The sequence below is a fragment of the Tasmannia lanceolata genome, unplaced genomic scaffold (assembly GCF_043159265.1).
Source record: "Tasmannia lanceolata isolate RefF3 unplaced genomic scaffold, GAP_Taslan_0.1 ptg000019l, whole genome shotgun sequence".
Lineage (NCBI taxonomy): Eukaryota > Viridiplantae > Streptophyta > Magnoliopsida > Canellales > Winteraceae > Tasmannia > Tasmannia lanceolata.
Genome location: NW_027518696.1, coordinates 14544031 through 14571829, shown reverse-complemented (window position 1 = coordinate 14571829; position 27799 = coordinate 14544031). Strand labels below are relative to the sequence as shown.

General features: G+C 38.8%; 1 protein-coding gene across 2 annotated transcripts in view; it reads left to right on the top strand.

Moving 5' to 3' along the window:
* LOC143852516 (ARM repeat superfamily protein) overlaps positions 1-27799 on the top strand; it is a 112332-nt gene that overhangs the window by 11913 nt on the left and 72620 nt on the right. Inside the window, exons 4-14 of one of the 2 annotated variants that reach the window (XM_077361913.1) lie at positions 6581-6717; positions 6810-6900; positions 7077-7159; positions 7269-7375; positions 12634-12786; positions 13568-13632; positions 15283-15370; positions 15650-15728; positions 15836-15944; positions 16717-16776; positions 16915-17033. In XM_077361913.1, the coding sequence (XP_077218028.1) occupies positions 6581-6717; positions 6810-6900; positions 7077-7159; positions 7269-7375; positions 12634-12786; positions 13568-13632; positions 15283-15370; positions 15650-15728; positions 15836-15944; positions 16717-16776; positions 16915-17033 (1091 nt within the window). The remainder of the gene's footprint in view (positions 1-6580; positions 6718-6809; positions 6901-7076; positions 7160-7268; positions 7376-12633; positions 12787-13567; positions 13633-15282; positions 15371-15649; positions 15729-15835; positions 15945-16716; positions 16777-16914; positions 17034-27799) is intronic. The other variant, XM_077361914.1, reaches the window with a different exon arrangement.

The window sequence follows — 27799 nt, the reverse complement described above, 5'->3', positions numbered from 1 at the left end:
GGGTCTTGCAAATGAATGCTTTGGGCCATCCTAACAATGTGGGCCCACATGAATTTTTGGCCCTCGACCGCACCTAAGCTTGGTGCGGTCGAGCGCACACTCTTATTCCTCTCTCTCTCTCTCTTTATATATATATATATATATATATATATATATATATATATATATATATATATATATATATATATATGAGGAAAATGATTGTGCGCTCAACCGTATGGGAGAAAGGTGCGGTCGAAGAGAGATAGTGTGGTGTGATTGGCTGAGAAAGACCCAAATATGAGGTTCTTCTTCGATTTATTCTTACTAAAACAAAAGCCAAAAAAAATGAGAACTCAACAGAACCCTCGTCTTCACTCGCTCTTCTCCTTCAACAGAACCCTCGTCTGAGAAATTTTTTTCGTCTGCTTCTTCGATTTATTGTTACTAAAACAAAACCCAAAAAAAATCCCTCCTCAACAGAACCCTCGTCTTCACTCACTCTTCTCCTTCAACAGAACCCTCGTCTGAGAATTTTTTTTCGTCTGATTGGCTGAGAAAAATCCTCCTCAACAGAACCCTCGTCTCCTTCCTCTCTTCAATCGACGATCGATGAGGGAAAAACCCTCTTCAACAGAACCGAAAAAAAATCCACGAGGGAAAAACCCAAAAAACATATACATGGCCCATCAGCATAATAAGAAATGGTAACATATTACAGATATTTTCTACTGTGTGTCTTACAAGAAATACCATATTGACTACATCAAATTGATAATGGAATGATAAAAAACAGCCATGGGTTGCATTCAAGTAACCAGAAATCATCCAAAACTTAAAACCGTTACAAAAATAAGAGAAAAACAGAAAGAACAAAAAAGGAGAAACAGAGAAAATCGAAAAAATCTGCACTATTGACGATTTTTGCAGAAAAAATAAAGGAATTTCAACAAAGAGAAAAAGAGAAACAAAGAACAAAAACCACTTTAAACTCTAAATATCTGCAACTTTTTGGCAGCAAAATTGAAAAAAACTGCACTATTGAGGATTTTTGCAGCAAAAAAAGAAGAGGAATTTAAAGAAAGAAGAAAAGAGAAACAAAGAACAAGACCCTAATTTTTCCAACAACAAAAAATTAGGGTTTCCTTCTTAAACTAATAACAGAAACCCTAAAATTAGGATTTTTGCACTCTTGGGTGTTATTTCCAAGAGTGACCTCAGACAATACAGTGAAAGCTCGTTTTCCTAAAATCATGAAATTTTCCAACAATATAGAGGACATGAAACCCTCCTCAAAACCCTCTTCAAGTGGGAAAAAAAAATTTCAGATGAAACCCTCCTCATAAAGAGAACAACAAGGTGGGTTGGTTTTTCGATTTTTTTTCTCATTTACCTGCATCTTCTCTTTTTTTTTTTTTTTTTTTCAGAGGAATGAAACCCTCCACAAAAGCCTCTTCAACAGAGAGCAAAAAATGCGCAGAGAACCCTACTAAAAACCAGATGAAACCCTCTTACAATGAGGGCAAAATAGGGGAAACCCTCTCCATACATAATTTGCTTCTCATTTTCACCAAACAAAAGAGAAAAAAAGGGAAAAGTTATAAGAAACTAACCTTAGGAGGGTCGGATGCTGAGACGAGGGCGACGACGAGCGAGGAATTTCTAGGCTTCGTGCGTCGTGGATTTTCCGACAACCGACCGAGTGAAGAGAGGAAGGAGATAAGGGTTCTGGTTTTTTGGGTTTTTCCCTCGTGGATTTTTTTTCGGTTCTGTTGAGGAGGGTTTTTCCCTCGTCGATCGTCGATTGAAGAGAGGAAGGAGACGAGGGTTCTGTTGAGGAGGGTTTTTCTCAGCCAATCAGACAAAAAAAAATTCTCAGACGAGAGTTCTGTTGAAGGAGAAGAGCGAGTGAAGACGAGGGTTCTGTTGAGGAGGGATTTTTTTGGGGTTTTGTTTTAGTAACAGTAAATCGAAGAAGCAGACGAAAAAAATTTCTCAGACGAGGGTTCTGTTGAAGGAGAAGAGCGAGTGAAGACGAGGGTTCTGTTGCGTTCTCATTTTTTTTGGCTTTTGTTTTAGTAAGAATAAATCGAAGAAGAGCCTCATATTTGGGTTTTTCTCAGCCAATCACACCACACTATCTCTCGTCGACCGCACCTTTCTCCCATACGGTTGAGCGCACAATCATTTTCCTCTATCTATATATATATATATATATATATATATATTACTCGGAAATTAGTTTTAGCTATAACTATATACGAATCTGATGAAATATATATATATATATATATATATATATATATATATATATATATATATGAGGAAAGTGTTTCTACTCGGTCCCCTAGATAAGCTTATCTACTCCTCCCTTTAAAAAAATACAGTGGGCCCACGCTGTTTGGATGATCCAAAGCATTCATTTGATAGGTCTTAACATGGATAGGGTGTGCCCAAAAAATCAGCACCAAAGGGTCATCCTAGCCCTTCATTTTGTAGTGCCTTGTGGTGCCCAGAATGGACACATATAAACGTCCACGTTTATATGCGTCCATTTTGGACACGGTGTGCCCAACAAAACGAAGGGCTAGGATGACCCTTTGGTGCTGATTTTTTGGGCACACCCTATCTATGTTAAGACCTATCAAATGAATGCTTTGGATCATCCAAACAGCGTGGGCCCACTGTATTTTTTTAAAGGGAGGAGTAGATAAGCTTATCTAGGGGACCGAGTAGAAACACTTTCCTCTATATATATATATATATAAGCTATATGAATTCAGTTTTAAATTATTGGTATATACAAATCTGATGGAGAAACATGAATCGATAAATTATTAGTATGCGAAAAAAAATCTGTCCGTGATTAGAATATGAATAAATACACTTATTTATTGTGTGTGAAATCTGTTTGTGATGAAAATATGAACAACACATTTAGCATGCATATGATTCGTCTGTGAATGAAAACATGAATGAGTAATTTTATTTAGTTATGAAAATAATCTGCCTGTGAATAAAATATGAATGAATACACTTATTTATCAGGTGCGAAATCTGTTTGTGATGAAAACTGGGACAGACGCATTATTTAACAGGCACATGATCTGTTGGGAATGAAAACATGAATAAATAAATTTATTTAGGTATACGCATAATTTGTCTCTGAATGAAAATATGCATGAATAGAATTATTTGTATGCGAAAAATCTGCCTGAGAGGAAAAATCGGAATTAATACATTATTTCAATATGCAGGGAGATGCATAGAATTTATCCAAATCAGAAATTTGTATATCGAAAATCCTTTTTGTGTCTAGGGATTTTGCGGAATTTAAGAAACTTATATTGGATCCATCAATACCTAGATCGACACAAATAGCCTAAAGCATGAGCATCTATCATAGGATAAAAAAGCTAGGGTACTTACTTGGATGGATCTAGGGTATAAGGAGAATCAAATATTTGTCAATCTTCGTCTCTTTCTTCTTCTTCCTCTTTTTTTTTCTTTAAACGTGAGCCTCTCTCTGTAGTTCTTAATATTGGGCGTGAGAGAGAAAGGGAGGCCACGATTGTATATGCCCCCTTTTTTTTTTGAAACATGTACTCCATCTAATATTTGGTTTTGGTTTAATTCCTTATGTAAATCCTTAATTTCCTTATGCCACCCCACCTTTTGCCTATTTTAGAAAATCCCTTAAAAGATGTAAATTTTAAATGAGATCATGGCTCTTTAAATTAGTTAAGCGGGGCCCAATGGGATGCGCACAACTCATGGAGTGAGTTGTGTGCACAATGCTTCCCAAAAGGAAAAATCGTGCTGCTCTCGCCCAATAGAAATTAGAGATCCTAATTTTCCTCTTCTCAAACTTGTCTCCTATATTTGATTTAGTTATTTCTTTCTACACTAATATCATTCACTATAAGAGACTATATAAAGGTTTGGAGATCTTTTGAGATCTCAAAATGAATTCCAAGTGGACCCACACCATATGCACGTTTTCCCTTGTAAGGGAAAACGTGGGTTTCTTACCATAACTTTTATTTTTTTTGCTTTTCCACGTTTTAAGTGATATTTTCCGCGGAAATTATTTTTACAACAAGACTTATATTCTTCTCTCATTTAGGGAATTTAGCTATAACTTTCAATAGCCATAGATTCTAAGATCTATGGATCAAAGCAAATAAAAGGGAAAAGAGTGATTAAAATCTAAGATCAAGGGTTGATCAACGATGGATCGTTGATCCCCACCCTCGAAAATAGATCTACTGATCCAATGACCTAAATCTTAGGGTTTTGAAAGAAGAAGTTAATCCCAATCATTACAGGTCTCCCTCACAAGGACCTCTGGAGCTCTTGCAAAAACCTTTAGGGGACCTGTTCTCCAAGATATAAAACAAAGCCGAAGACAAAAAATGTGGATCGAACCACTCGTACCCATACCCAAATCCTCTCTAGTGAATAGTCTAAGCATTTCCACTCTGCCATGTAGTATGCTTTCTCCATATCCAATTTGCAAATCACCCCTCTTTACACTTTTCTGATACAAATCGAAACACTAATTTGCAATCAACACCCCATTAGTTCTCCCCTTAATACTTGCACTCTGATGGTTGGCGACTATCTTCCATGACAAACGAATCCGTAGTCAATCCTATTTCCGAACCTAGGACGATCTACCAAAATCTCATCCAACTTCTTATATATACACTCCTCCTCCAAGCTGATCCACCGAAAATTTGACAGCTTCTCTGCACCATCCTTCTTCGAGATAAGAGTGATAAAGGAAGCCCCGGAACTCTTATCAAGGCACATTTTGTTGAAGAACTCTGCAATAACTACATCAAAACCTTCTAGAACTCCTTAAAGAACAACATGTAGAAACTATCTGCCTAGGTCCCCATTCATAGAAAACACCACAGTCGTTACTTCCCCTACAGAAAATGACCTTTCCAGATTCCCCCCCTCTCCTCTACGAGGTCAAAGGCACTTTCCCTTTGTCTTAGGCAAAGCACCCCCCTCTCTTTAAGTAGTATACAGTCTCCCAAAACCTTCAATCTACTCAAAATTAGCACTTGGATCATCACATTCGGCATTATCAATCATCAAGCTTTGGATACGATTGGATCTTTTATTTCCAATCATATTATTGTGGGCATAGTATTCTTGTTTCCTTTTAGCCGTTTTGAGCTCCACTTGATAGCTATTGGTGAATAATCCAATTAAAGTCTTTCGTTTAGTACCCACTGTGCTGCCTCTCGCCCTTAGCAGCCATTCTCTTCCTTTCTATTTAACGATGCAATAACCCCCAAAATACCATCCTTCTCCCCAGACCGAACCTGAACTAACTTTGATCCAAGACCTTGATGAATCACAACTTGTGATTAAACCTCGAATTAGTGCCCCTACGGGACAAGAATCTTCCACAAATTGCTGATATGATCGGGGACCTTATTCTCTTAGAGCCAAACTAGCTCAAAGCAAAAAAGGGCGGGGCCCATGGGCCCATGATAGGATCGAACAGAATCGGATAATCGAATGATACATGCTTGGGAATAGTTGCTGCCTAGGAAGCACAGGTACTCTCCCGGGGCTCCCGTACCCGTACCCTTACCTGACACGTATTGGGTGCGGGTACGTTCGGGTACGCCCTGGGTACGTCCTGGGTACGTACCCACATTTTGAAAGAAGAAAAAACCCAAATTTGGTTGTAGGGTGCGCGTCGGGTGCGTTTAGGGTGCGCAATTACTTAAGATTTACATGTAAATAACGGAATATCCCCCATTTGGATTTATTAAAAATAGTTTCAATACCCAAATCTAAAAGGAAAAATAGTCAACTCTCCTGTTCTAGTACAAAATTCGAAGAAAAAGGGTCGGGTCAAAATTTTAACTTTCGTAACTTCCAAACGGTGGGGTATTTTTCAAATTTTAAAAATTCATATAATCTATCATGTCCAAACATTATTAAATCCCAAAAGTCTGGTATAAAAAATCTTATAATTTGTTCTCTAAAAATTATTCATCTTGTTAGGCACTGGTCAACACACTGGCGACAAACTTTTTTTCTAATGAATGATGTATTGATGCCTCATGTTATGAAATATGGAACTTAATCACTTATGAAATGAAGAGTAATATTAGAATTTTCATTTTGGTGATGTTATTGTTATTTGATTGCTGTCCAATTATTTTTAAATTTTTTTATAAATATATAATAAAATATTAAAATATATTATTATATTCGGCGTACCCGAACGTACCCGCACCCGTTTTTTTTGGAAAATCATGTACCCACGTACCCGTGTCGTGTCGTACCTGCACCCCGTACCCATGCTTCATAGACTACTACTTGCTGCAAAGTACATATTGATATTATATAAAGCTAATCGGATTGTTTTGATATCGTATAAGGATCAAAGCAATCCAACTCAAGTGCAACTCACTCGCTACTTGCAGCTCACTTTCTTGCTCTATATTTGGACATAAACATCGCGTTGCTATCATATAAAGCTAATTTTCTTTTACCATTTTAAATTGACATATTGCTGATTCGTCATTCTAAGCATTTATTTCCCATTTTAATCATTTGTTGCTTTCAGGTGATAGGTGAATGCCACTCAATTAAAATTGATGAAAAAGTCGCCGCAAAGTACAGATTGATGAACGGGACTAGAGATGGGAAGCTATTTGTCGAGTTCTGTCTCCATACAGTTTTGTATCATCCACCATCTCAAAGGTGTGGCATTTGGACTGCAAAGTTGAACAGTATTTTACTGCTTTCCTTGTCTAATATTGCATGGCCGAAATAACTTTTGTATTCTTCTGCAGTATGGCGTCCCCTGCAGGGCTTTCAGTTTCTCAGTCAGATCGTATCACTGGTAAACTTCCATTGAAAGGCGATCTTCTTGTAATGAGAAAGGTTAGAGAAGGCTAAATTGTCGTTTCCAGATTATTTACACATCTGGAAAAGTTCATTCTTTTCTGAAATGAACATCTGGAAAAGTTCTTCATGTTCATGAAAACACTTGTTCACTTGGCTCCATGGCCAGGATTTATCATATATCATGCTCTACCTTTGTAAATTCCTTTTTGCAGTTAGGGATATTGAATGTGATAGAAGCTATGGAGCTAGCCCCTGAGCTTGTATACCCGCTTTATTTAGCTGCTTGTTCAGATAGGTATGTTATGTAGCAGTTTATTGCTTCTTATATTTTGTGGAGGTCATTCCACTTTCATTGAATTGAGTTTTGGATTATAATGTGTTGGTTTTTGGGTGATATGTTGCAGTCAAGAGTCCGTTGTTAAAAGAGGAGAGGAACTCTTAAAGAGAAAAGCTGCTGGCGTCAATTTAGAAGACATGGACCTGATACAAAGGCTATTTTTACTATTTAATGGTATATATCACATTTTCATTTGTCAGCATTTAGTTCACATTGATCCATAGTTCCAGCCTCAGAATATATGCATATTCCTTGCTTAGTTTGCATAGTAAGTCAAAGAGGATTTAATTGACTTAGAGGATTTAATCCAATAAATAGACACATCTCTGTTTATAAACTTTCCAGATTCTTTAACGGGCATAAAAGCTATGTCACAAATATCTCCGATATTTTCAAAATATAGCGTTTTTATCGCGAGATTTTGATAAAACGACAAAATCCCGAATTAGTTCCTAGATTTTAAAAATATAGCGAGATTTTCGTTTTTATCATAAAATATCCTGATAATATCGCGATATCATCCCGATATATTTACGATATTTATATTTTATATTTTTTCTTAAATTTAATATATATATATATATATATATTTAAATAATTTTAATTTTACCGATTATTTCCCGATATAAGCCCAGAAAAATTAATAAAAATTAATATATCCCGAGATTTTCCCTCGCCGAGAAATTCCCGAGAATGACATTTGTGACATAGCATAAAAGTGATTGGGATAAATTTATGTATAGTCTGTTTACACTTGTGCCCAGGTTCGCATGTAGGCTCATTTGGCGACACTCCCTGTGGATACTGTGTTCCTGTTCTGGATTTCCAACGGTTCAGAAAACTGGTTGAGATAGATGACAATATGGACATAGAAGTGGTTGGGATAAATATATGTATAGTTTGTTTACACTTGTGCCTAGGTTCACATGTAGGCTCATTTGCCGAGAATTCTTGTGGATACCGACAACAATTTTTCCCCTCCTTACCGGGAGGGCGATCTTCTCTTTTGGCCTTCACCTCCCGCTCGACCCGGAAATAGTTCCCAAACTCCCATCTGGTCCATTCATTTCTGCAAGCAGGGTGGATCCAGGGCTGATCCCCCCTCCTATCCGAGGCCAGAGGTTGAACTCTATTTGTAAATAATTTATTTTCTTTGGGTCCTCATACACACACATATATTTCACTTAATAACAAACTAGTACTGTTTTGCATGTAAAGTTTGTTTAACTAAATTGTGGATGTTGGGCATCCAACTTGTTGGATATGGGGCTTTTTGTTTCTAAGATTTGATTTTTTCGTATCAGTAATAGTTTTTCACACTCGCATCTGTTATCTCCAGGAAGGTAAATACATGTTCTAGCTAGGAAGTTCCAATGCTCTGTGGGCTTGATCATTCTCTATCCCTCTGAAATCTGAAGAGTCCTTCCTAAAATTTAATAAGTTGATTCTTCAGCATCCTATCTAGAATTTATTTAGTTGATCCTTCAGCATTCTATCTTAATTTTGGTTCATTGTCTTATTCTTCTGAATACAGAAGAGAATTTGAGAAAGCTGGTCTCTGTTATGCTTGAATAGATATGACTATCTCATCCAAGTTTTAAATTTTTTTGTGATTGGTTGTTGGAAGTTAAAATCTTTCGCTGGAAGTGCTATCGTTTTATTGTTTCTTAGTTCCCACTGCAGGTGGACAATGCAGAACATTAATAACTTTATGTCAAAAAAAAAAAAAAAAAATCCAAAATCAAGACTGAGATTGATTCTCTTTATGGAAAGGAATGAATATCCATTTCTTCTGACGAGGAGAGGAATTCTAGGGCTCAATGAAGATATGAATTGATTATAAATAATAACCAAGAGGAAACATTTTGGCGGATGTTTATTTAAATTTGAATGGTGGGCCATGCTTGGTTTTGCAAGGCTTCCATATCTGATGTGGATGGTGAACCTATGGAAGTTCACATCTCTAAAGAAGAAGTTGGGATGGTAGTATTTAGTATTCAATAGGACATAACTTTTATGCGGATGGTTTCTCGTTTTTTTCCTCACAAAAATTCTGGGATGCCCTTAAGGTTGATATTGTGACAGTGATGGAGGAGCTTTGTTATCGCGTGGTTTATTAATGTTTTTTCTTCCAAGAATTCTTGGATTCCTTAAGGCTGCTACCACGACAATGAGGAGGAGCTCTATTATCACCGGTAAACTTGTAAGTGATCAATGCTACTTTGATAGGTTGATGTGTATCTACTATTCCCTTCTTTGTTCTTATCAGTGATAACCATGTGATTTTCCCCTGATTCGAGTACAAGGAGATCCAATTTGTCCTCTCTTTTAACCTTTTTGGGGAGGCTTTGAAAAATGGTTGCCTCAATGGCATTGAAGTAGCCTCTAGGTTTCCAGTGGTTTCCTACCTCCAACACGTTGATGATTCAATAATTTTACCCTTTCTTTGGATAAATAGGCAAGAAATAACAAAATTTTAATTGTGTTTATAAAGGAATGTACAGGCCAAATTTTTAATAAGGGCAAGTCTTAAGCAATGCCAATGTATATGGAGCCTTGATGGTCTCTCTGTCTTTAATTTTGGGTTGCGTTACTTCGCAATTCCCCACAAGATACGTGTGTCTTCCTCTCAAGGAGAGTGCTGAAAGTGGGAAGCGAAGGCTCTTGAGAAGGCGGGAAGCAGGAAGCATGAATGATTGGGGAAGCATGAAGGGATGTGACGGGAAAGCACAAAGAAAAGCAAATCGAAAAAATGACAACATTTACATGGAGCAACCTCTGTCCTAAACAATATCGATGTATATGGAACCTTGTTGGTCTCTCTGTCTTTAATTATGGACTGCTCCATTCCCCACAAGATACGTGAGTCTTCCTCTCAAGGAGAGTGTCGAAATCGGGAAGCAAAGGCTCCTGGGAAGACGGGAAGCAGAAAGCGTGAAGGGTTGGAGAAGCAGGAAGCATGAAGAGTTGGGGAAGCGTGAAGAATTGAATAAATGAAACATTTACATAGGGTGACCTCTTCCCCAGTTGAAATTTTCTGTTTTTGTTCTAATAAAATCTTTGTCATCTTCTAAAAAAGGTCAGGGAATCAGAGATTTTTGGATTCCAATATCTAGTTTTATTGCTAAAATAAATATAAAGTTTGGATTGCCAAACAAGTGATTAGGTAGCATCACGGATCGAGTTGGGGAATTAGGAGCATCACAGATCGAGTTGGATTGCTACAATAAATATGTTAACAATTTTATGTATCCACATTGAACATTCAGTTTGTCCTTGATGAGAATAAAAATGCCCAACATGCTATCAATAACGATTCTTAGAACTGAAAAATTGAAAGTTTTAGTTTAATAAAGATGTATGTCTGAACCATAAAAAAAATAAAATAAAAATAACGATGTATATCTGTATAAAAAATGACTAACTAAAATTAGGATAGTGTGGATATTGTATTCAGTGGTATTTTTGAAGATAATATGTTTATCTAGAAATTTGTATGAATTTTAGATATCTATAAAAAATATTATATATTATTAATGTTACCAAAATTAAATAATTTTTATCCTCATACTTTGACATACTTTTCATTCAATCATTCACAGCATGGAAGTAGAGTATTCATTCTTTTACTTGATGGTGAAGCCCTCCGTCGAGCTTCAGTCCATCTGAATGATACTTTAATCCTATAAAGGGTTACCTCTTCCATTTCAATGTGATAGAGTAGGAAATTACAATGCGCTTCCTCACTTGGTTATTTTTGTCCATTGCCAATGCAACATTAACAACTTTGACAATGATGTTATGCACTCCTTTTGGCTTTGTGAAGGTTTCCATCCCTTAGGAAGTTACAATGCGCTTCTTCACTTGGTGATCTCTCTGTTGCCAATGCAACATTCAAAACTTTGACTATGATGTAATGAACTTTTTTTGGGCTCCGTGTAAGCTTTCCATCCCTTAAGCATTTGATGTCATTGTCATGCACATGCTTTTGAGCTTCTGGAAAGGATTGACATTCACGGAGGTCCAATGCATCTTTGCGTAACTGGGCAATGGTTTCATCATGCATTTTGATGCGTTGCATGATGGAGTAAGGACATCAATTGGTTGCCCTATTCTTCTCTTTGAGATTGGTGCGTGCGGCATTCTTCAATTTGATGATCTTTTTGTGGTTAGGCCTTTACTTGTGTCTCTATGGCCTTTGTTTACTTATTGATTCGCTCAACATTCTTTCAAACTTTGTCCTACTAGTCTTGAATTTCTAATTTGTATATGCTTGTAAGTTCAGTTCCTTTTCTAAAAACAAGGACATACCATTCTGTTTTGGTTCTTCTCCACATTCTTACGGGTTGATCCAGGATTTTCCTACGATTTTTTCAAAGGCCTGTATATGGGACCTTGGGTTTCCATGTTTTATGTTCCAGAGAACCTGGTGTACTGTCGTAGTTGCAGAAACTCATTCTCTAATAAAAAGTTTTTCAACCTGTTGTAACACAGTAACAGCAATACTATCGACAATTTGAGGCTGTATTTCTGTTTTGCGTGTGGGTTTTCTCTCAGATTTTTTTTGTAACCAGGTCCTTGGAAATTGCTGGTTTTGGGACTGACAACATGAGGCAACAACAATGAGTTATTTTTTTCAGCAAGTTATTGATTGTGTTTTTTAGTTCTTATGTAATCAAGTGTGGAGTTCAAAGGGAGGTTGTTGTGTTTTGAATTTGTTCTATGGTTATGGAAAATTTTGCTTCCAGTTTAGGCATTGAATTCATGATAGCTGAAGTTAAAAGGAAATAGAACTGGAGCTTAAAGAAAAATTCATGCACTTTTGCTGATCTTTTATGTCTTTTTCTTGGCATCAAAGTTTCTTTACTCCTTTCTACCAGTTCATGTCTTTGATAGTAATTTTAGTGCTGTTCCTGGCCACCATGTTTTGCACCTATAGATGTTGAATACGGATCCATACATTTCGTGGTGCTACTCTCCATTCACAAATCCAGAGCATATATTCCTGTTTTGCTTGAGTTGGATCAGTCAATTAAATTGTCCACCCCCCCACTCACGCACCCACCCACCCACCCCCCCACACCCACCACCACCACCACTACCACACACACACTAATTTCGTCTTCCGTTTATAAAAAAAAAACAAATTTGGTGCATATAATGGAAGAAAATGATCCACGTAGAATAGCCCAACTAGAGCCAGGATTAGAGCCGGATAGATTCCTTTCACCTTCTTCATGAAATTTTTCTAAAGGATTCATTTAGCTGACCCCAACTAGTTTGGGACAAAGGCGTTGTTGAATTGAGTTGAGTTGAGTTGAGTATACCTGTGAAATCCCGGTTTTTTCCTTCATACTGGCATCAGGTCATCCTTCTGGGCATGGATATCGCACCGTATTATCATGTTTGTTCTGATTTTGTACTTTATGCAGGTACTGCTGGAGTTGAAAACATTGCTGCAGATTCTAGGATCAATCCCGTGAACTCTGCTTTGAGAGCTCGGTTGATGTCTGTTTTCTGCCGGTCTGTTACTGCGGCAAATGCTTTTCCATCCACGTTGCAGTGTATTTTTGGCTGCATATATGGTAAGTTTCAACATTTTCTTTGTTGTGATGTGTAAGGTTTTGAGGTTTATGTGAACTTTGGTCTGCATAACTCATCCCGAAATTGTGTTGAAGCATTTCTCGAGTTAAGACAGTTTGATTAAAAGCCCCAGTGGCATGTTTCTGTAATTCTTTTGGCCCCTGGAATATTTTGGTAAGTTTTGGAACTCTTATTCACCAATCTGGAATTTTTAGGTTTCCAGATTTGTGTTAGTCATTTTGTTTCTTGCAATGATTGCATTTCTCTTGTTAGAAGTCCTTTGTGTATTCCTATGCGATCCACGCCTTTGATAATAGGTATTGGTCAAGGGTAGGATGTATTTTGGCTTTAGAACAAGTTTGTGTTGGATAGCAGTATGGAAGGTGTCTGGGTATGTCTACGATTTAATGCTTTCTTGAGCTATGTCTTGCATAGTATGTTACAGTATAGGGAGTCACTTAAAACTTCATGGATCCCGATTTTAACACTAGTCACGAGTCTTTTCCGTGGCTGGTCGCTAATTGAGTCATTTCAAGTCATGTTTCTAGGCTTCTTATTATATCACGGTGTGCACATTTTTGTTTCACATAGGTTTCTACTTTCATCAAATTTATATTGAGAACCTTCTGTTTGAAATCCTAAATTTACCCCTTCGGATCCTAAATAGTGGAATAGAAATGTTTTTCTTTTGATTTCTTATTACAACATGTTAGAATCTGGTAGCTTATAAATGGTCTGAGATTCCTAAATTCTTCTTGAGTTGCTGAGACTGTGAAATGGCAGGAAGTGGGACTACTTCAAGGTTGAAGCAGTTGGGAATGGAATTCACTGTCTGGGTGTTTAAACATGTAAGGGCTTTGCTTTCCTTTTTGAGTTTTGTTTATTTTTGCTTGATAAACACTCATTTTTTATCTCATATTTTAGTAAAAAAATGCTTTTGACCAGGGAGCTAGAATCACCTTCTCAAGAAGTTTTTTGTACCACATCTTATCTTTGATGGAGACCACAAATGAATTGTTTAAAATGTCCAAATAAGGGCCTCATACCACTTGATTCATTTTTTACTAATAATAATTGCCTTTTCTCAAAAAAGAAAAAAAAAAGAAGATTGAGTGAAGAATTAATGGCTCCTTTTGAAAATATCATGGTCTAGATAAACATATGGACTATTTCAGGCTTGTGCTTAAATTTTAGTATACAGAATATTCTATTTTATCACACCTTCATATGAAATCGGTTTTGTAATGATCATAATGAGTTGTTCTTTGATTGTAAGTGCAGTTCTATTGCTTGAGGCAAAGGTGATCCTATAAGATTCATGGATTTGATGTTTTGAGAATTATATTTGATGATTGAGAGGACCGAAAATGGAATTCTAGTTTATGTTAGCGAGATGAATATTTCATAAAAAACAGCTACACATTCACATATCAGATTTCAACATGATATGATATCATAGAAAATAAAGAGAAAACAAGTTCAGTACCCATACTGTCTTGTAAATTATAAGTTTTTGATCTTGATGAATTCAAAGTTTCGAACAACCGTGCTCTTAAGAAACATCGGACCTGAAATCCCATTTCTCTCTAGCGCCCTACCAAATTTGCGTTGACATCCAACTAAAAATCCCATTTCTAGTTTCCTGTTTTTTGTTTTCTGATATTTACCCACTTCACCCTCTTCTCCACTTGGAGACACCGATTTATCATGAAAAACAATTCATGGTAGCCTAAGGGCATTACTAATGCCAATTGCAAGGGATCCTACTCCCCTACAATGTACATATTATAGTAGTCTTTTAAATAAATGAATAACTAGATTTAATTAAAAGAAAATCTTAGTAAGTTCCCCACGGGTCAGGGGACCCTTTGGAGGGCCATGGTCCCCTAGTATGCCAATCTTTGGTGGGCCTCATGCATCCGACTTTCAGTCATGCTATTTTTTTTAGATTATGCATAAATATGAAAGAATGTTAATGGTTATTTTTTGAATGGCAGAATATTAATGAATTTAACGAAATTAAGTAGTATGAAAACACTCTGCGGGAACATAATACACCATTGCCTTGCGTTTTATACATATGAAGATATTTGGGAAAGGTAGGCATTGCTAATTTATTCACTTGACATGGTGAGGCCGTGAGGGGTGAGGTTGGATCTTCTGTTGGTGCTGGCAATCAGACCCATACCCAGTGTCATGGGTTGTTGGGTGTGTCAGGAATGAGACCCATTTCCTGCAGCAACCTGGTTTCACAAGTTGATCCTTCAGAATTCTACGCGAATGGTATTAGCATTCCAGAATGCTCTTCCCAGAAATATGACCACGATTGACATATCCTACTATGTAACTGTGATAAACTTTTTTTTTTTTTGACATCCTCTCAGTTCCCTGAATTACACTTTAGTGATAAGAACTGAGAGGCTATTCCAGCTTACCCATTAAAAAAAAAAAAAAAAAAAAAAAAACAAAACTGAGAGGCTATTGTTTTCTTATTGCAGGCAATAATGGATCAGTTGAAGCTTATGGGCCCTGTTATATTGAGTGGAATTCTGCGATCACTTGATGGCAGTTCAAAGGCGGAATCAGGTCAACATTTTTAACTTGATCTTTATGTTTGCACTTCACACACACACACACACACTCTCTCTCTCTCTCTCTCTCTCTCTCTCTCTGCTTTATTGTCTCTCTGAACAGTATTAGAAATATCAGTTTGATATCTGCAAGGCTTCTAGGAAGAAATTTTCAACGCATTCCATATCTGTTACAGCCTCTCTGCAAAGCAGGGGTAAGGCTGCATACATCTAGCCTTCCCCAGACCCCGCCCGCCCTTTTTTTTATTTCATATCTGTAACTATTTATGTCCAGATGTGATTGCTAGGGATGTCAAAACCTTCGCTTTCCAAGCAATTGGGTTGCTTGCGCAGCGAATGCCGCAACTTTTCAGGTTTTCTATTTTACCACTGTGATATTATGCCCTTTTTTTTTTCCCTTTTCCGTTCCTTTTAAGTTTAAACAAAATGTGGGAATGATTTTGGTTCTACATTTTTCCAGAGATAAGATTGAAATGGCTGTTCGCCTTTTTGATGCTTTGAAAATGGAGGATCAATATATTCGTCTCACTATTCAAGAAGCAACCAATTCCCTTGCTTTGGCTTATAAGGTGCGTTACACTTGAAAGCAATCAAACATTTTTGCTTCAGTTTTCCATCACTTCTTAAGGTATCTCAGACTCTTAATATTGGATACTCAAAAGTATTGTTAGCTTCTGTCAAATTTCTAGTCGTAGATTCACTTTTTTTTTCGTTTCTTTTCCTCTCTCTCTCTCTCTCTCTCTTTTGGGATATGACATCTCACGGTAAGCTGTGATTTCATAATAAACCAACATTTTTTAATGAAACATTGTAATTTTATTGCATGAAGCCGAAGAGATATATTATCCAGTTGAGAATCTAATGTAGGGAGGACTTCCTCTTGTTTGTTAATAGATTTGTATATGCTTGGTCGTACTGTAACCAATTTCTCAATTTTTTATGATGTTCTCTTAATTGAGTCTTCTTGCTCTGTTTCTTATCTTTATTATGGAGGGAGCTGTTGTAAATATATATGTAAGGGATCTTTTGATTTTTCCGATGACATTCCACATTCGGCTCTACAATGATGTGAGCACTTATTTCGTTTTAGTTGTAGTTTTTGTTGTTCTTATTGTTGTATCTTTGTTCTCTCTATATTTGGTATGTCAGTTATGCTTTAACAATGCTGTCGAGGTTGATTTTCATATCTTATTGCTGTTTCGTTGCACATCCATTTCCCTATGATTACTGTTTTCTATTTTGCTATTTTATTATTTTTTGAATGGCCTATTTTGCTATTTTGGTTCACTGCTCTTTTGTTGTCACTGTTATTGGATCTAAAGCTCTCTCTTTTGAGCATAGGGGGCTCCGGTGTCAATCTTAAAGGAACTGGAAACACTTCTTCTGAAAAATTCTCAAGTGGTATAAAGCTCATGCATTCTTTCTGTTTTGCTGTTTAGAGATAAGAACTCCTGGAAATAGTTGTTTAATTACTCCTTTTTGGTTGCATTTAAAAGAGTCTACTTCTTGACTAAATCTTCTCATCTTGGATGGTACAAGGAACAAAGTGAAGTGCGCTTTTGTGCTGTGAGGTGGGCAACATCTTTATTTGATCTTCAACATTGTCCAAGCCGGTTCATTTGTATGCTTGGAGCAGCAGATGCTAAACTTGATATAAGGTCTCTATTAGTTTCTTTATCTCATTTTTGAGTCTTTTTCAAATTATTCTTATGCATGCTTCTTTTTTGCTTGATTACTATGTATTTGGGTTCTCTTTGCTTTTTGTTTATAAAAGGTTCAGCTAGTGCCATATATTCTCTTTACCCAATTGTCTCCGGCTGCGTTCCCCGCCGCATCTATGTTTTTAAACACTTGTTCTAAACGAAGTTAATTGGTGGTAAGCTGGGTATAAAAATGGGAATAAAAAGAGAAAAAATAAGTGGGCTATAGGTAATGTGGACATCCCTCATATCTTGGATAAAAATGCAACTATAAATGGAAATAAATCTTAAACTAATTAAGCTTCTCAAAACAAACCAAATCAATGCTTTGTCATGAAGATTCCTTGCTGTCAAGTGGTTGAAAGATCTAAATATCTAGTTCTCTTGGATTTCCGTCGAAATTTAAAACCATGCTAGCAAAACCAAGTAATAACGGAAGGTAAAATTCAATAGCTTCAAACTGCTCTAAATCTTTTGCTAATTACATATGATAATAAAAAAGGGTTTTGCTAACGAGTGCCCTTAGGGCATTCGTTAAGGAGCATTTAAAGCACCTATTTTCATGTACCCACACTTTTATCCTCAAAACACATTTATTATTAGAGAACCGTTTCCCACAATTTCTTTTCTATTACGAGAAAATAACAAGAATACCCCTATGTCATAAAAGATAATAGCCAAAGTACCTTAACCCATTTTCCATGAGATTGAAATATTTTATTATTTTATATGAGATAAGTTTATTTTTGTCATTTTCATGAGATAGTGTATTTTGTCATTTTTATGAGATAGTGTATTTTGTTCATAGGATCGATGATCCTAACCTTCCAATCTATGCATTTTTTTTTATTGTGGTGTCCATTTTAAACTTCCTCGAATCAAAGGGTTAAGATCATTCTATGGAGAAGATTTTACGGGCCCACACTATCTACATTAGGGCCCAACAAATGAATGGTTGGATCACCCACCCAAACAATGTCGGCACACGTATTTTTTTCATTTGTTGGGGGTGTGCCCAGAAAATATTTTTCCCTAACCCCGATCTATGTAGTTTTTTTATATTGCGGTGTCCATTTTAAACCTTCTCAAATCAAAGGGTTAAGATCATTCTATGGAGAAGATTTTATTAGAGAATAAAATTAGATCTGAATTAGAGAATAAAATCAGGGCCCAACAAAATGAATGGTTGGATCACCAAAAAAATGCGGCCACCAGTATTTTTTTCGGGTTGCACGTAAGTGCAGAGCCGTCTACCATGTAAATTGTCTTGCATTAGATAGGTCTTTTTTATTATTTTCTATGAGATATAAGTGTATTGGTCATTTTTTATGAGTGAGTGGTACTTTGATCATTTTCTATGAGATAGGGTCTTTTTATTTTCCATGATATATGAGTTTTTTTTTTTTTTTCCGAAGAGATAGGTGTATTTAACACTTTCTATGAGATATAAGTATTTTTGTCATTTTTCATGAGATATAAGTAGGGATATTTTCGTTATCTTTTATGAGATAAGGATATTCTTGTTATTTTGTCATGGTGGGGGTATTTTTGTAAAAACCAAACCCAAGCCTCTTTTGTTGAAATTGTAATTATGGAAATAAAATCTCTACTACAATCGTTGCTCCAGTAATAAATGTGTTTGAGGATATATGCGTGGGGGTGCATGAAAATAGGTGCTTTAAATGCTCCTTAACGAGTGCCCTTAGGGCACTCGTTAGCAAAACCCAATAAAAAATCCAGGAGCTTACATATTTATTCAATTAACATAAAAAATTCAGACGCTTGCATCTTCATTCAACTTATCTCAGACTCCCACTCTCGAGATATAGGCCATTTGTTAAAAAACAATCAATCTTGGCCTTCGAAGATAGGGCATTAAATGTTCCAGAGGGCACTCGACTTCCAACTCAGTCTTGACCCAAAGGATGTTGGAATTAGGAAAAACTTTGTAAATAGCTTGTAAAGGGCTTGAAGTCTTCCGCCCAACACAACAAACTATTGCTCCGTTCAACATTAAAAGAGGAGGGCATGCCATTTCCAAGCTAGATTGTTTTATGGCAGGTGGAGATCTAAGGTTTGTGCAGGGTTCCAAGGTTTAGTGCCGAATTGATGTCAGCCAGCCATATACTCCTTTCAATTATATGAGACATTCTAGATTTTTTTTTTTTGAATGATAGCCAATTTATTAAAAAGAGACTAAGATGGTCAAAATACAAACACCATAAGATACAAACAAGATAGATACAAGAGCCAAAAAAAAAAAAAATATCAAGGGGGAAGAGAATCAAAACGTGCCAAAGCTTCTTTTGCAGCCACCTCATTTGCTGTTCTCTGAACATCCTTGAAGGATATATCCATAGTTCTAGAGCAATCTGAGATCTCATCAAAGTATCTATCAAACCTCCAAGGGTTCTTTTGGGATCCTTTGAGCCACTTGATGATGTTTAGGGAATCCCCCTCAATCATCACGTTATTCATCCCATATGAAGCCAATATTTTTATGGACATTTTATATCCTAGAGGTGGGGTTGTTCACATCATATATGCCCCACACGTCACTACCACTGAAGTGACGAGAGAAAGAAAATAAGATCTTAAGATTTTTAGTAAGTTCGAACTTGTTATTTTTAGTAAAGATATACTAACTAATTTTAGTAAAGATGAATTTATTGAAAATAGTAAATGCTAATCACTTAAAAGCCCTCTACCCTCCTTATAAAAGCTCAAAGTGGAAAGCCCTAGAGACACTTCTGACGATTTGGCGAAGCTCTTCCCCAAGGCAGTTGCAAGGTAGACACTTTTGACGATTTGCGCTTAAGGCTTCCAAGGATGCCGTGATTCTTAGCACCCAACCTATCCACCTGTGCAAGGCAAGAAGAGACGAACGGACCCTGACATGGACCCTTATACCTCGACCACAAAGTCCCTTCTACTTCAACAAACTACTCGAACCCCACTCTTCCTCTTAAGAATACAACCATGAGACCACCTGTAGGTGAGACAAGTGCGGTGCGTGAACTTTTAGGACCCAAACCACGTGAACTTTTAGGACCCAAACCACAATATACCACCAAATATTTCACATGTGGTGAACTGGGTCACATGTAATCAGATTGTCAATGCAGGATATTCAATCCCCATACTAATTTAGCCAATCCAGTAAATGATGAGGATAGAGCTGACCCTGAAGAGGGAAATGGTCCCCATGATGAAATTGCTCCACACGAGGGAACACATGAGCAATTTTGTGAGGGCGAGCACGATGAAACTGTACTTGATAGGGATCATGTGGAAACCTTTTGTTACCCAGCTCAGGGGTAAGGAAGTCCGTTAAAAGTCAAACTGTCAACATTGTTGTGAATTTTCAAAAAAAAAAAAACAAAAAAAATAAAAATAAACTGTCAACCTTGTTGTGGATTTTGTTACTGTCAAGACTGCTAGTAGATTTGAGCTCAATGGCTCATCATTGTTATTGTTGATAGGTTCTCCAATGCGTCTTATTTCATGTCAAGTTGTATAGATAGGTTCTCCGATGTGTCTCATTTCTGGAAAGTTTTGTAGGGCAAAATAGGTGTTATATTTCGATTTGACTGAATAGGCTACTCCCGAACAGATGGACAAACAGAAGTAGTCAAACACAGACTTGAGAATTTGCTAAGGTGCTTGGCCGATGAGGTAGTTCGTCATTAGGATTAACTTCTACTCCAAGCGCAGCTTGTTTACGATGGTGCTCTTACCCGTTTCACTAGATGTACCTCCTTTGAGACCATCTTTGACCCTCTATTACCCACCTATTAGCCCTTATCACTTCCTACTACGTTTCTTGACATAGTGTTGGATACAACAAGAGGTGTTTGAGCGATTGCAAACGAGCCATAATAAAGTTTGGCCTTTTGGGTGACTGCCATGGAGATTTAGTGACGACGTCACCACGACATGATTGGCTTGCGAAAGCAATTACTTATCTTATACACTTTGGAGGTTCTCTGGAGCGTTTCCTCATCGTTTCAAATTTTCTGGAGTTTATAACATAAACACTGGACAACGGAGACCCGCCGAGATACTTAGTTCATTGCCGAGGACGATTGGTTTCGTGGTTGGATGCGATACCAGTTCGACAATTCCGCGAGGACATGTTTCAGCACATAGTAGACTTCTACCCTGTTGCAAAAGAGATTAGAGAGAAAGTGTGTGAGTTGGGTATCTCCCCCTCACCATTTTATTAATATAATAAAAGCTGTACAATAACTACAATGACTAAAATGCCCATAGGCATATAGGCTTATTCTAACACTCCCCCTCAAGCTGGAATGTATAAATTGTACATTCCTAGCTTGTTACATATGTCACTCAGTTTTGATTTATTTAATGGTTTGGTAAACATGTCAGCCAACTGTTCTGCAGAACGAGTAAATACAGCGCGGATCTCCCCTTTCTGGATTCTCTAACGAATGAAATGACAGTCAACTTCAATATGCTTTGTTCTCTTATGAAAGACTGGATTCGTCGCAATATAGATAGCTGCTCTGTTGTCACAATACAACTGTGACGGCAAAGGAAACACAATACCAATCTCAGCTAGGAGTGATCTCAACCAAATAATCTCAGTCGTAGTATGCGCCATGTCTCTGTATTTTGCCTCTGGACTTCATTTTGCAATGACATCCTGTTTCTTACTTTTCCATGAAACTAGGTTTTACCTCCAACAAAGGTACAATACCCGGTAGTCGATCTCCTATCCGCAGGGGATCCAGCCCAATCAACATCTGAGAACCCCTCAATTCGTGTATGACCATGTCTTTTGAATAATAATCCCTTTCCTGGTGCACCTTTCAGATATTTGAGTATTTGAACCACTGCATTCCAATGCGAAGTACGAGGAGAGGTCCTGTACTGGCTAACGACCCCAACGGCATAGGATATATCAGGGCGAGTAACCGTAAGGTATATAAGTTTGCCCACAAGTCTTCTATACCTACCAGGATCCTTCAATAACTTACCCTCTTCTGGAACCAGCTTCACATTTGGATCCATGGGTGCAGCTACAGGTTTCACACCAAGATTTCCTGTCTCTTCTAACAAATCCAGAACGTACTTGCTCTGTGATAGAGACAAACCACTAGAAGAATATGCAACCTCTATCCCAAGAAAATACCTGAGACGTCCCAAGTCCTTTGTCGCGAACTCTTTTTGTAGGAAGGCTTCCGGTTTCCGAATTCCCCCTGAGTCACTCCTTGTAATAATGATGTCATTGACATATACAATTAACATAATGCATCATGCTGAGGACTGATGACTGAATACTGAGTGATCCACACCACACTGCTTGAGGCCAAACCTCATAACTGCCTCGCTAAATCTGCCAAACCATGGACGCGGCGATTGCTTCAACCCATAAATTGCTTTTCTGAGGCGACAGACTGATGAAGACAACTCCCCTTGAGCAACATAACCCGCTGGTTGCTCCATATACACCTCTTCAAGGAGGTTGCCATGAAGAAAAGCGTTTTTCACATCTAACTGGTGAAGATGCCATCCATTATTGACTGCAAGGGAGAGGAGAACCCGAACGGAAGGAATCTTCGCCACTGGAGAAAATGTCTCATGATAGTCGACACCGAATGTCTGCGTGTAGCCCTTGGCCACCAAACGAGCCTTCAGTCGATCAACAGTGCCATCAGGTAGATATTTAATGGAGAACACCCAACGGCATCCTACAGGACGAGCACCAGCAGGTAGTGAAACTAGATCCCATGTGTGATTAGAATGCAGAGCTCCCATTTCAAGATCCATTGCAGCTCGCCATCCTGGGTGATGAAGAGCCTCATCCAGAGACTGGGGTAACACAGCAGAAGACACAGACAAGACAAAGCTTTTGAAAGGAAGAGTTAGACGATCATAAGAGACAAATTAGAAATGGGTTGAGCAGTAGAATGAGAACGAGTACGTGAAGCAATAGGAGAGTCAGAAACAACTACAGGAGATGAATGTACCTGATGAGAGGGTGAAGAGATCTCTGCCTGTGAAGACGATTTGTCGGTGTGAGGAAGTTGTGCCTGTTGTTGACGACGTTGATATTGGACTTTAGTAGGGGGACGATCCACCCTAGGAGCACACGAATCAACCTGTCCAGTGGGGCAAGCAGGAGGAGGTGCTAAGGAAGTCGGAGGAAGAGGGAGAAGAACAGGAAGAGAAATGGTCACATCAGGTTCCGTTCTGACAACATGAGGAACGGAGGTAAAGCAAAAGAATGATTCTGATTCAAAAAAGGTCACATCAGCTGATACATACCAACGGTGCAGACGCGGACTATAGCAACGATATCCTTTCTGGGTGTGAGAGTAACCTAGAAAAACACATCGTTTTGACCGAGGGTCAAGCTTGTCGCGGCCAGGTCCCAAATGATGGACAAAGCAAACGCAGCCAAAGACACGGGGTGTAAGAGGGAATGAATCCTGATGTGGATAAACGATGTGAAATGGAGAATCCCCATGAAGCACCGAAGATGGAAGACGATTGGAGAGGAAACAAGCAGTGAGAATGGCGTCAGACCAGTAGGTTTTAGGAACATGCATCTGGAAGAGGAGAGTGCGAGCCACCTCAAGTAGATCGCACAGTTTTCTTTCGGCGACACCATTTTGCTGCGAGGTGTATGCACAAGAGGATTGATGGATAATGCCATGAGAGGAGAGATAATCCTGAAAGCCACTAGTACCAGAAAAAAACTCACGTGCATTATCAGTACGCAGGCATTTAAGACTGCAACTAAACTGGTTTTTTATTTCATTATGAAAATTTTGAAATGCAGAGTAGACATGGGAGCGGTCTTTCAATAGATACAACCAAGTCATTTGAGAGTAATCATCAATAAAAACAGCAAAATACTGAAATCCATTATTCGACGCGACCCTAGAAGGTCCCCATACATCACAATGAACGAGCTGAAATAAACTATCTACTCTAGTGACAACTCGAGAAGGGAAAGACACTCTATGATGCTTCCCGAGTTCACAAGACTGACAATGAAATGGAGAGACAGAAGAGAGAACTAAGGATGTCGCCCGGAGGCGCTGAAGTAATGGGTGACCCAGTCGACAGTGCCATCGAAAGGCATCAACTGAACTGTGTAAAGCTGACGAAGAGGGGCTACAGTCAAGACGGTACAGGCCATCCACATCACGACCCGATCCAATCGTCCTCTCAGTCGAAAGATCCTAAAAAAGACAGTAAGATGGAAAGAATAAGATAGAGCAAGAAAGATTTTTCGTAATTTGGCTAACAGATAATAAACTAAAAGGAGATTTAGGTACACACAATACTGAAGATAGCGGAAGATTAGGTAAAGGACATGTGGTACCAATACCAGTGATAGGGGTAGTGGAACCATCAGCTAAAGTAATGGACTGAAAAGCAGATGGAAAAGTGCGAAAAGAAGAGAGCTGTGATGAGTTACCAGTCATATGGTTCGAGGCTCCTGAGTCAAGATCCAGGACCCGGAGCTAGAAAGTAATGTAGTATGTGAACTACTTGGCTGGGCAAAGCCCGCAGTGGCTTGTGAAGCACTCTGTCGAAGGCGCGCTCCTCATGGTCTGTCTGCGTAAAGGAGATTGAGTCATCAACATGTGGCAAGGCAGGGGCAGAGACGATTTAGTCAGATGGGACAGAATTGCTGAGGTGAGCTGATCGAGGCGGCCTGAGCTCGGGGTGCAATGTGTAACAAGTCTCAACGACATGGCCATCGCGCTGGCAGTGGGTGCAATAAGGCCGGCCACAACCACTCCCAACACGACCACCACCATGGCCACCGCGGCCACGAGCTCGTGAAAAGGAACCACCACCCCGAGAAGGACGAGTACCACCACCACCATCATATGCTGCAAGAGCCGAACGGTCAGAAGTAGGGCGGGAGGGAGTCTCGCTAACGCACTGCTGAGCTCGGAAGTAAGTCTCGCGCAACGAAGGAATGTTCCCAGAACCAAGAATCTGATGGCGCAGATGGGTAAACTCTGGGCCTAGGCTCTCAAGATAGTGCACCACTCGAGAACATTAATATCAGAAGTGAGTGGCAGAAAGACATCAAGCTGCTGACATAAAGAGATGAACTTCCCGTAAAGAGTTTCAAGAGACATGTCATCACGACGGAGCTGTATCCACTCAGAGTAAGTGGAAAATATACGAGTGATGTTCTCAACCGCAAAATACGTCACTGCAGTATGATCCCAGATCTCCTTCGCAGTCGGAAGAAGAATCAGAGTAGAATAAATATCAGGAGTCATACTCTGCAATAGAAGACTCCGTATCAATGCATCTTCCTGCTCCCAGCGAGTATACGTAGGATCCTTAGGCGAAGGAGGATCCTCATGAAGAAAACAGACTCTGCCTCGCCCAAGTAGGTAAGTCTCAATCGCAACCTTCCACGGTAAATAGTTAGTTCCATCAAACTTGGCAATATTCAACTGTGGGTAAGAATTTTCCACGGGTGCCAAGTGAGAAGAAGAAGAAGAAGAAGGGGCCGAAGTTGTGGTAGAGGCACTGACGTCAGTGGTCATGCCAATGGAGGGATCAACAATGACGGGATGATCCATAACGACAACGAATATAGACGAACAAAGAAACCACTACCAACGGCAACAACAAATAGAAAGGAGAGAAAGATAGGCAGAACCAACTAATCAATAGAAAGTCATATGACGATGTCAAAGGTGCAGGACATGAGTATAGAGAAACCCATAAAGAACCAGGAAGATGCTGAAAGAGAAATGGAGAAGAGGATTAAAGAAGATCAGCACATTGAGCAAAGAAAAACAATGAAACGCAAGACCAGAAAATAGATTAGGGTGTAAAAGGGTTTTAGAGGGTATAATAGAGTAGGGTTTAAAAGAGAGGAGAAGTAGCGGCACTGTAGCGGTACTGTAGCGGATTAGGGTTAGGTTAGGGTTAGGTGAGAAAGAGGGAGAAGGGGGAGGGTTAGGGTTAGCGTTAGGGTTGATGGAGAAGATGGAGGGTAAAGGTTTCCCTAGGGATCAGAAACCCTAGGGCTCTGATACCATGTTGCAAAAGAGATTAGAGAGAAAGTGTGTGAGTTGGGTATCTCCCCCTCACCCTTTTATTAATATAATAAAAGCTGTACAATAACTACAATGACTAAAATGCCCATAGGCATATAGGCTTATTCTAACATACTCGATGTAGTCAAATTCTTCCCACTCGGGGAGAACTAATGTGATCCAACCTACTTGAGAGCCCTATGTTCTTTTTAGTTATATGAGACATTCTAATTTATGTTTTTTTTCTGTTTTAGCTAGGTCTTATTTCTTTTTTATAGGCATTTTATTATCCTGAGATACGGGGGCTGTCTTCATCACTTAGATCACACACATCACTGCCACTTGAGTGACAAGAAGAAAGAAAATGCAGACCTACTATTTTTAGTAATTCCGAACTTAAATATAGTTTTTAGTGAAGACAAACTTGCTAAGAATAGTAAATACGAACCACTTAATATCCCTCAACCCAACGTATAAAAGCCAGAGGAGTAGAGCCCTTGAGATACTTTTGATGATTTGGAGAAGCTCTTCCCTATTGCAGGTGCAAGGTAGGCTTGCTCCCCCCCTCCTCCTCCTCTCTCTCTCTCTCTCTCTCTCTCTCTCTTCTTCTTCTTCTTCTTCTTCGTCCTCGTCCTCTTCCTCCTTCAATTCCTTCTTGCTCCCTCCTTCTTCTTCCCCCTACCCCTACTCCTGGCCAATAGGGGTGGACATGGTTCGGTTCGGTTCGGGGGTATACCCAGAACCGAACCATATGCAATCAGTTCCCAGAATTTGGAGCCAGAACCGAACCATATATCTTTGGAACCGAACCAGAACCAGAACCGAACCAAAGTTTTGGGTTTACCCAACCTTTATTTTATAATTTTTTCCACATAATGATTGAGATTTTATTCGTTTTTAGTAACTTAAGATTAAAACTTTAAAAGGCAAAGCAAAACTTTAAAGGGGGGTGAATTTATCCTCAAGCAGTAAGTGTAAAGTCTAAAGGATTTTCTCTCACGGAAACCGTATTTTTTTTTTCCGGGGGGGGGGGGGGGGGGTGATTTTATCCGATTGGGGGGGATATGATCCTACTCGGTTCTGGGATCCCAGAACCGAACCGCATTCTCACTGTTCCGGGAACCCAGAACCGGAACTGAACCACCAAATCCTAGAACCGAACCGAACCAAATAGGCCAGTTCGGTTCGGTTCTTCGGGTTGAACCGGAACCATGTCTACCCCTACTGGCCAACAGTCAAGGACTGCAGCCGACATTTCTCTCGCAATCTCCTTTCTTCCCATATCCCTACTCGCCTCACCTCCATCTCCCAGGTTGGGTCCAACAGCCACCCCTCTTCCCAGCCATTTTCCCTACATCTCAATCCCTATTTCTTGTTGTTTCTGGTGCTATTGCATTGCAGCCTCTGTTCTCTCCTCTACATTCGCTCTTTCTTCTTGCTGCTGTTCATGCTGGAAATCACATAACAATCACCTTTTTCCCTATTATGTTTCCATCTTTTCCTCTTCTAAATCTGCTGCTATGCAGCCTTGCTGTCCTCTCCTCTCCTCACTTTTCTATCCCCCTTTAGCCTTTTTCTCTTTTCTCTCATAATCTTCCATCTTCTCTTTACTGATCTTTGCAGTATTATAGCGGCTGCCTTCCTTGCTGTGTAACTGCTGTTACAGCAGCTGTCTTC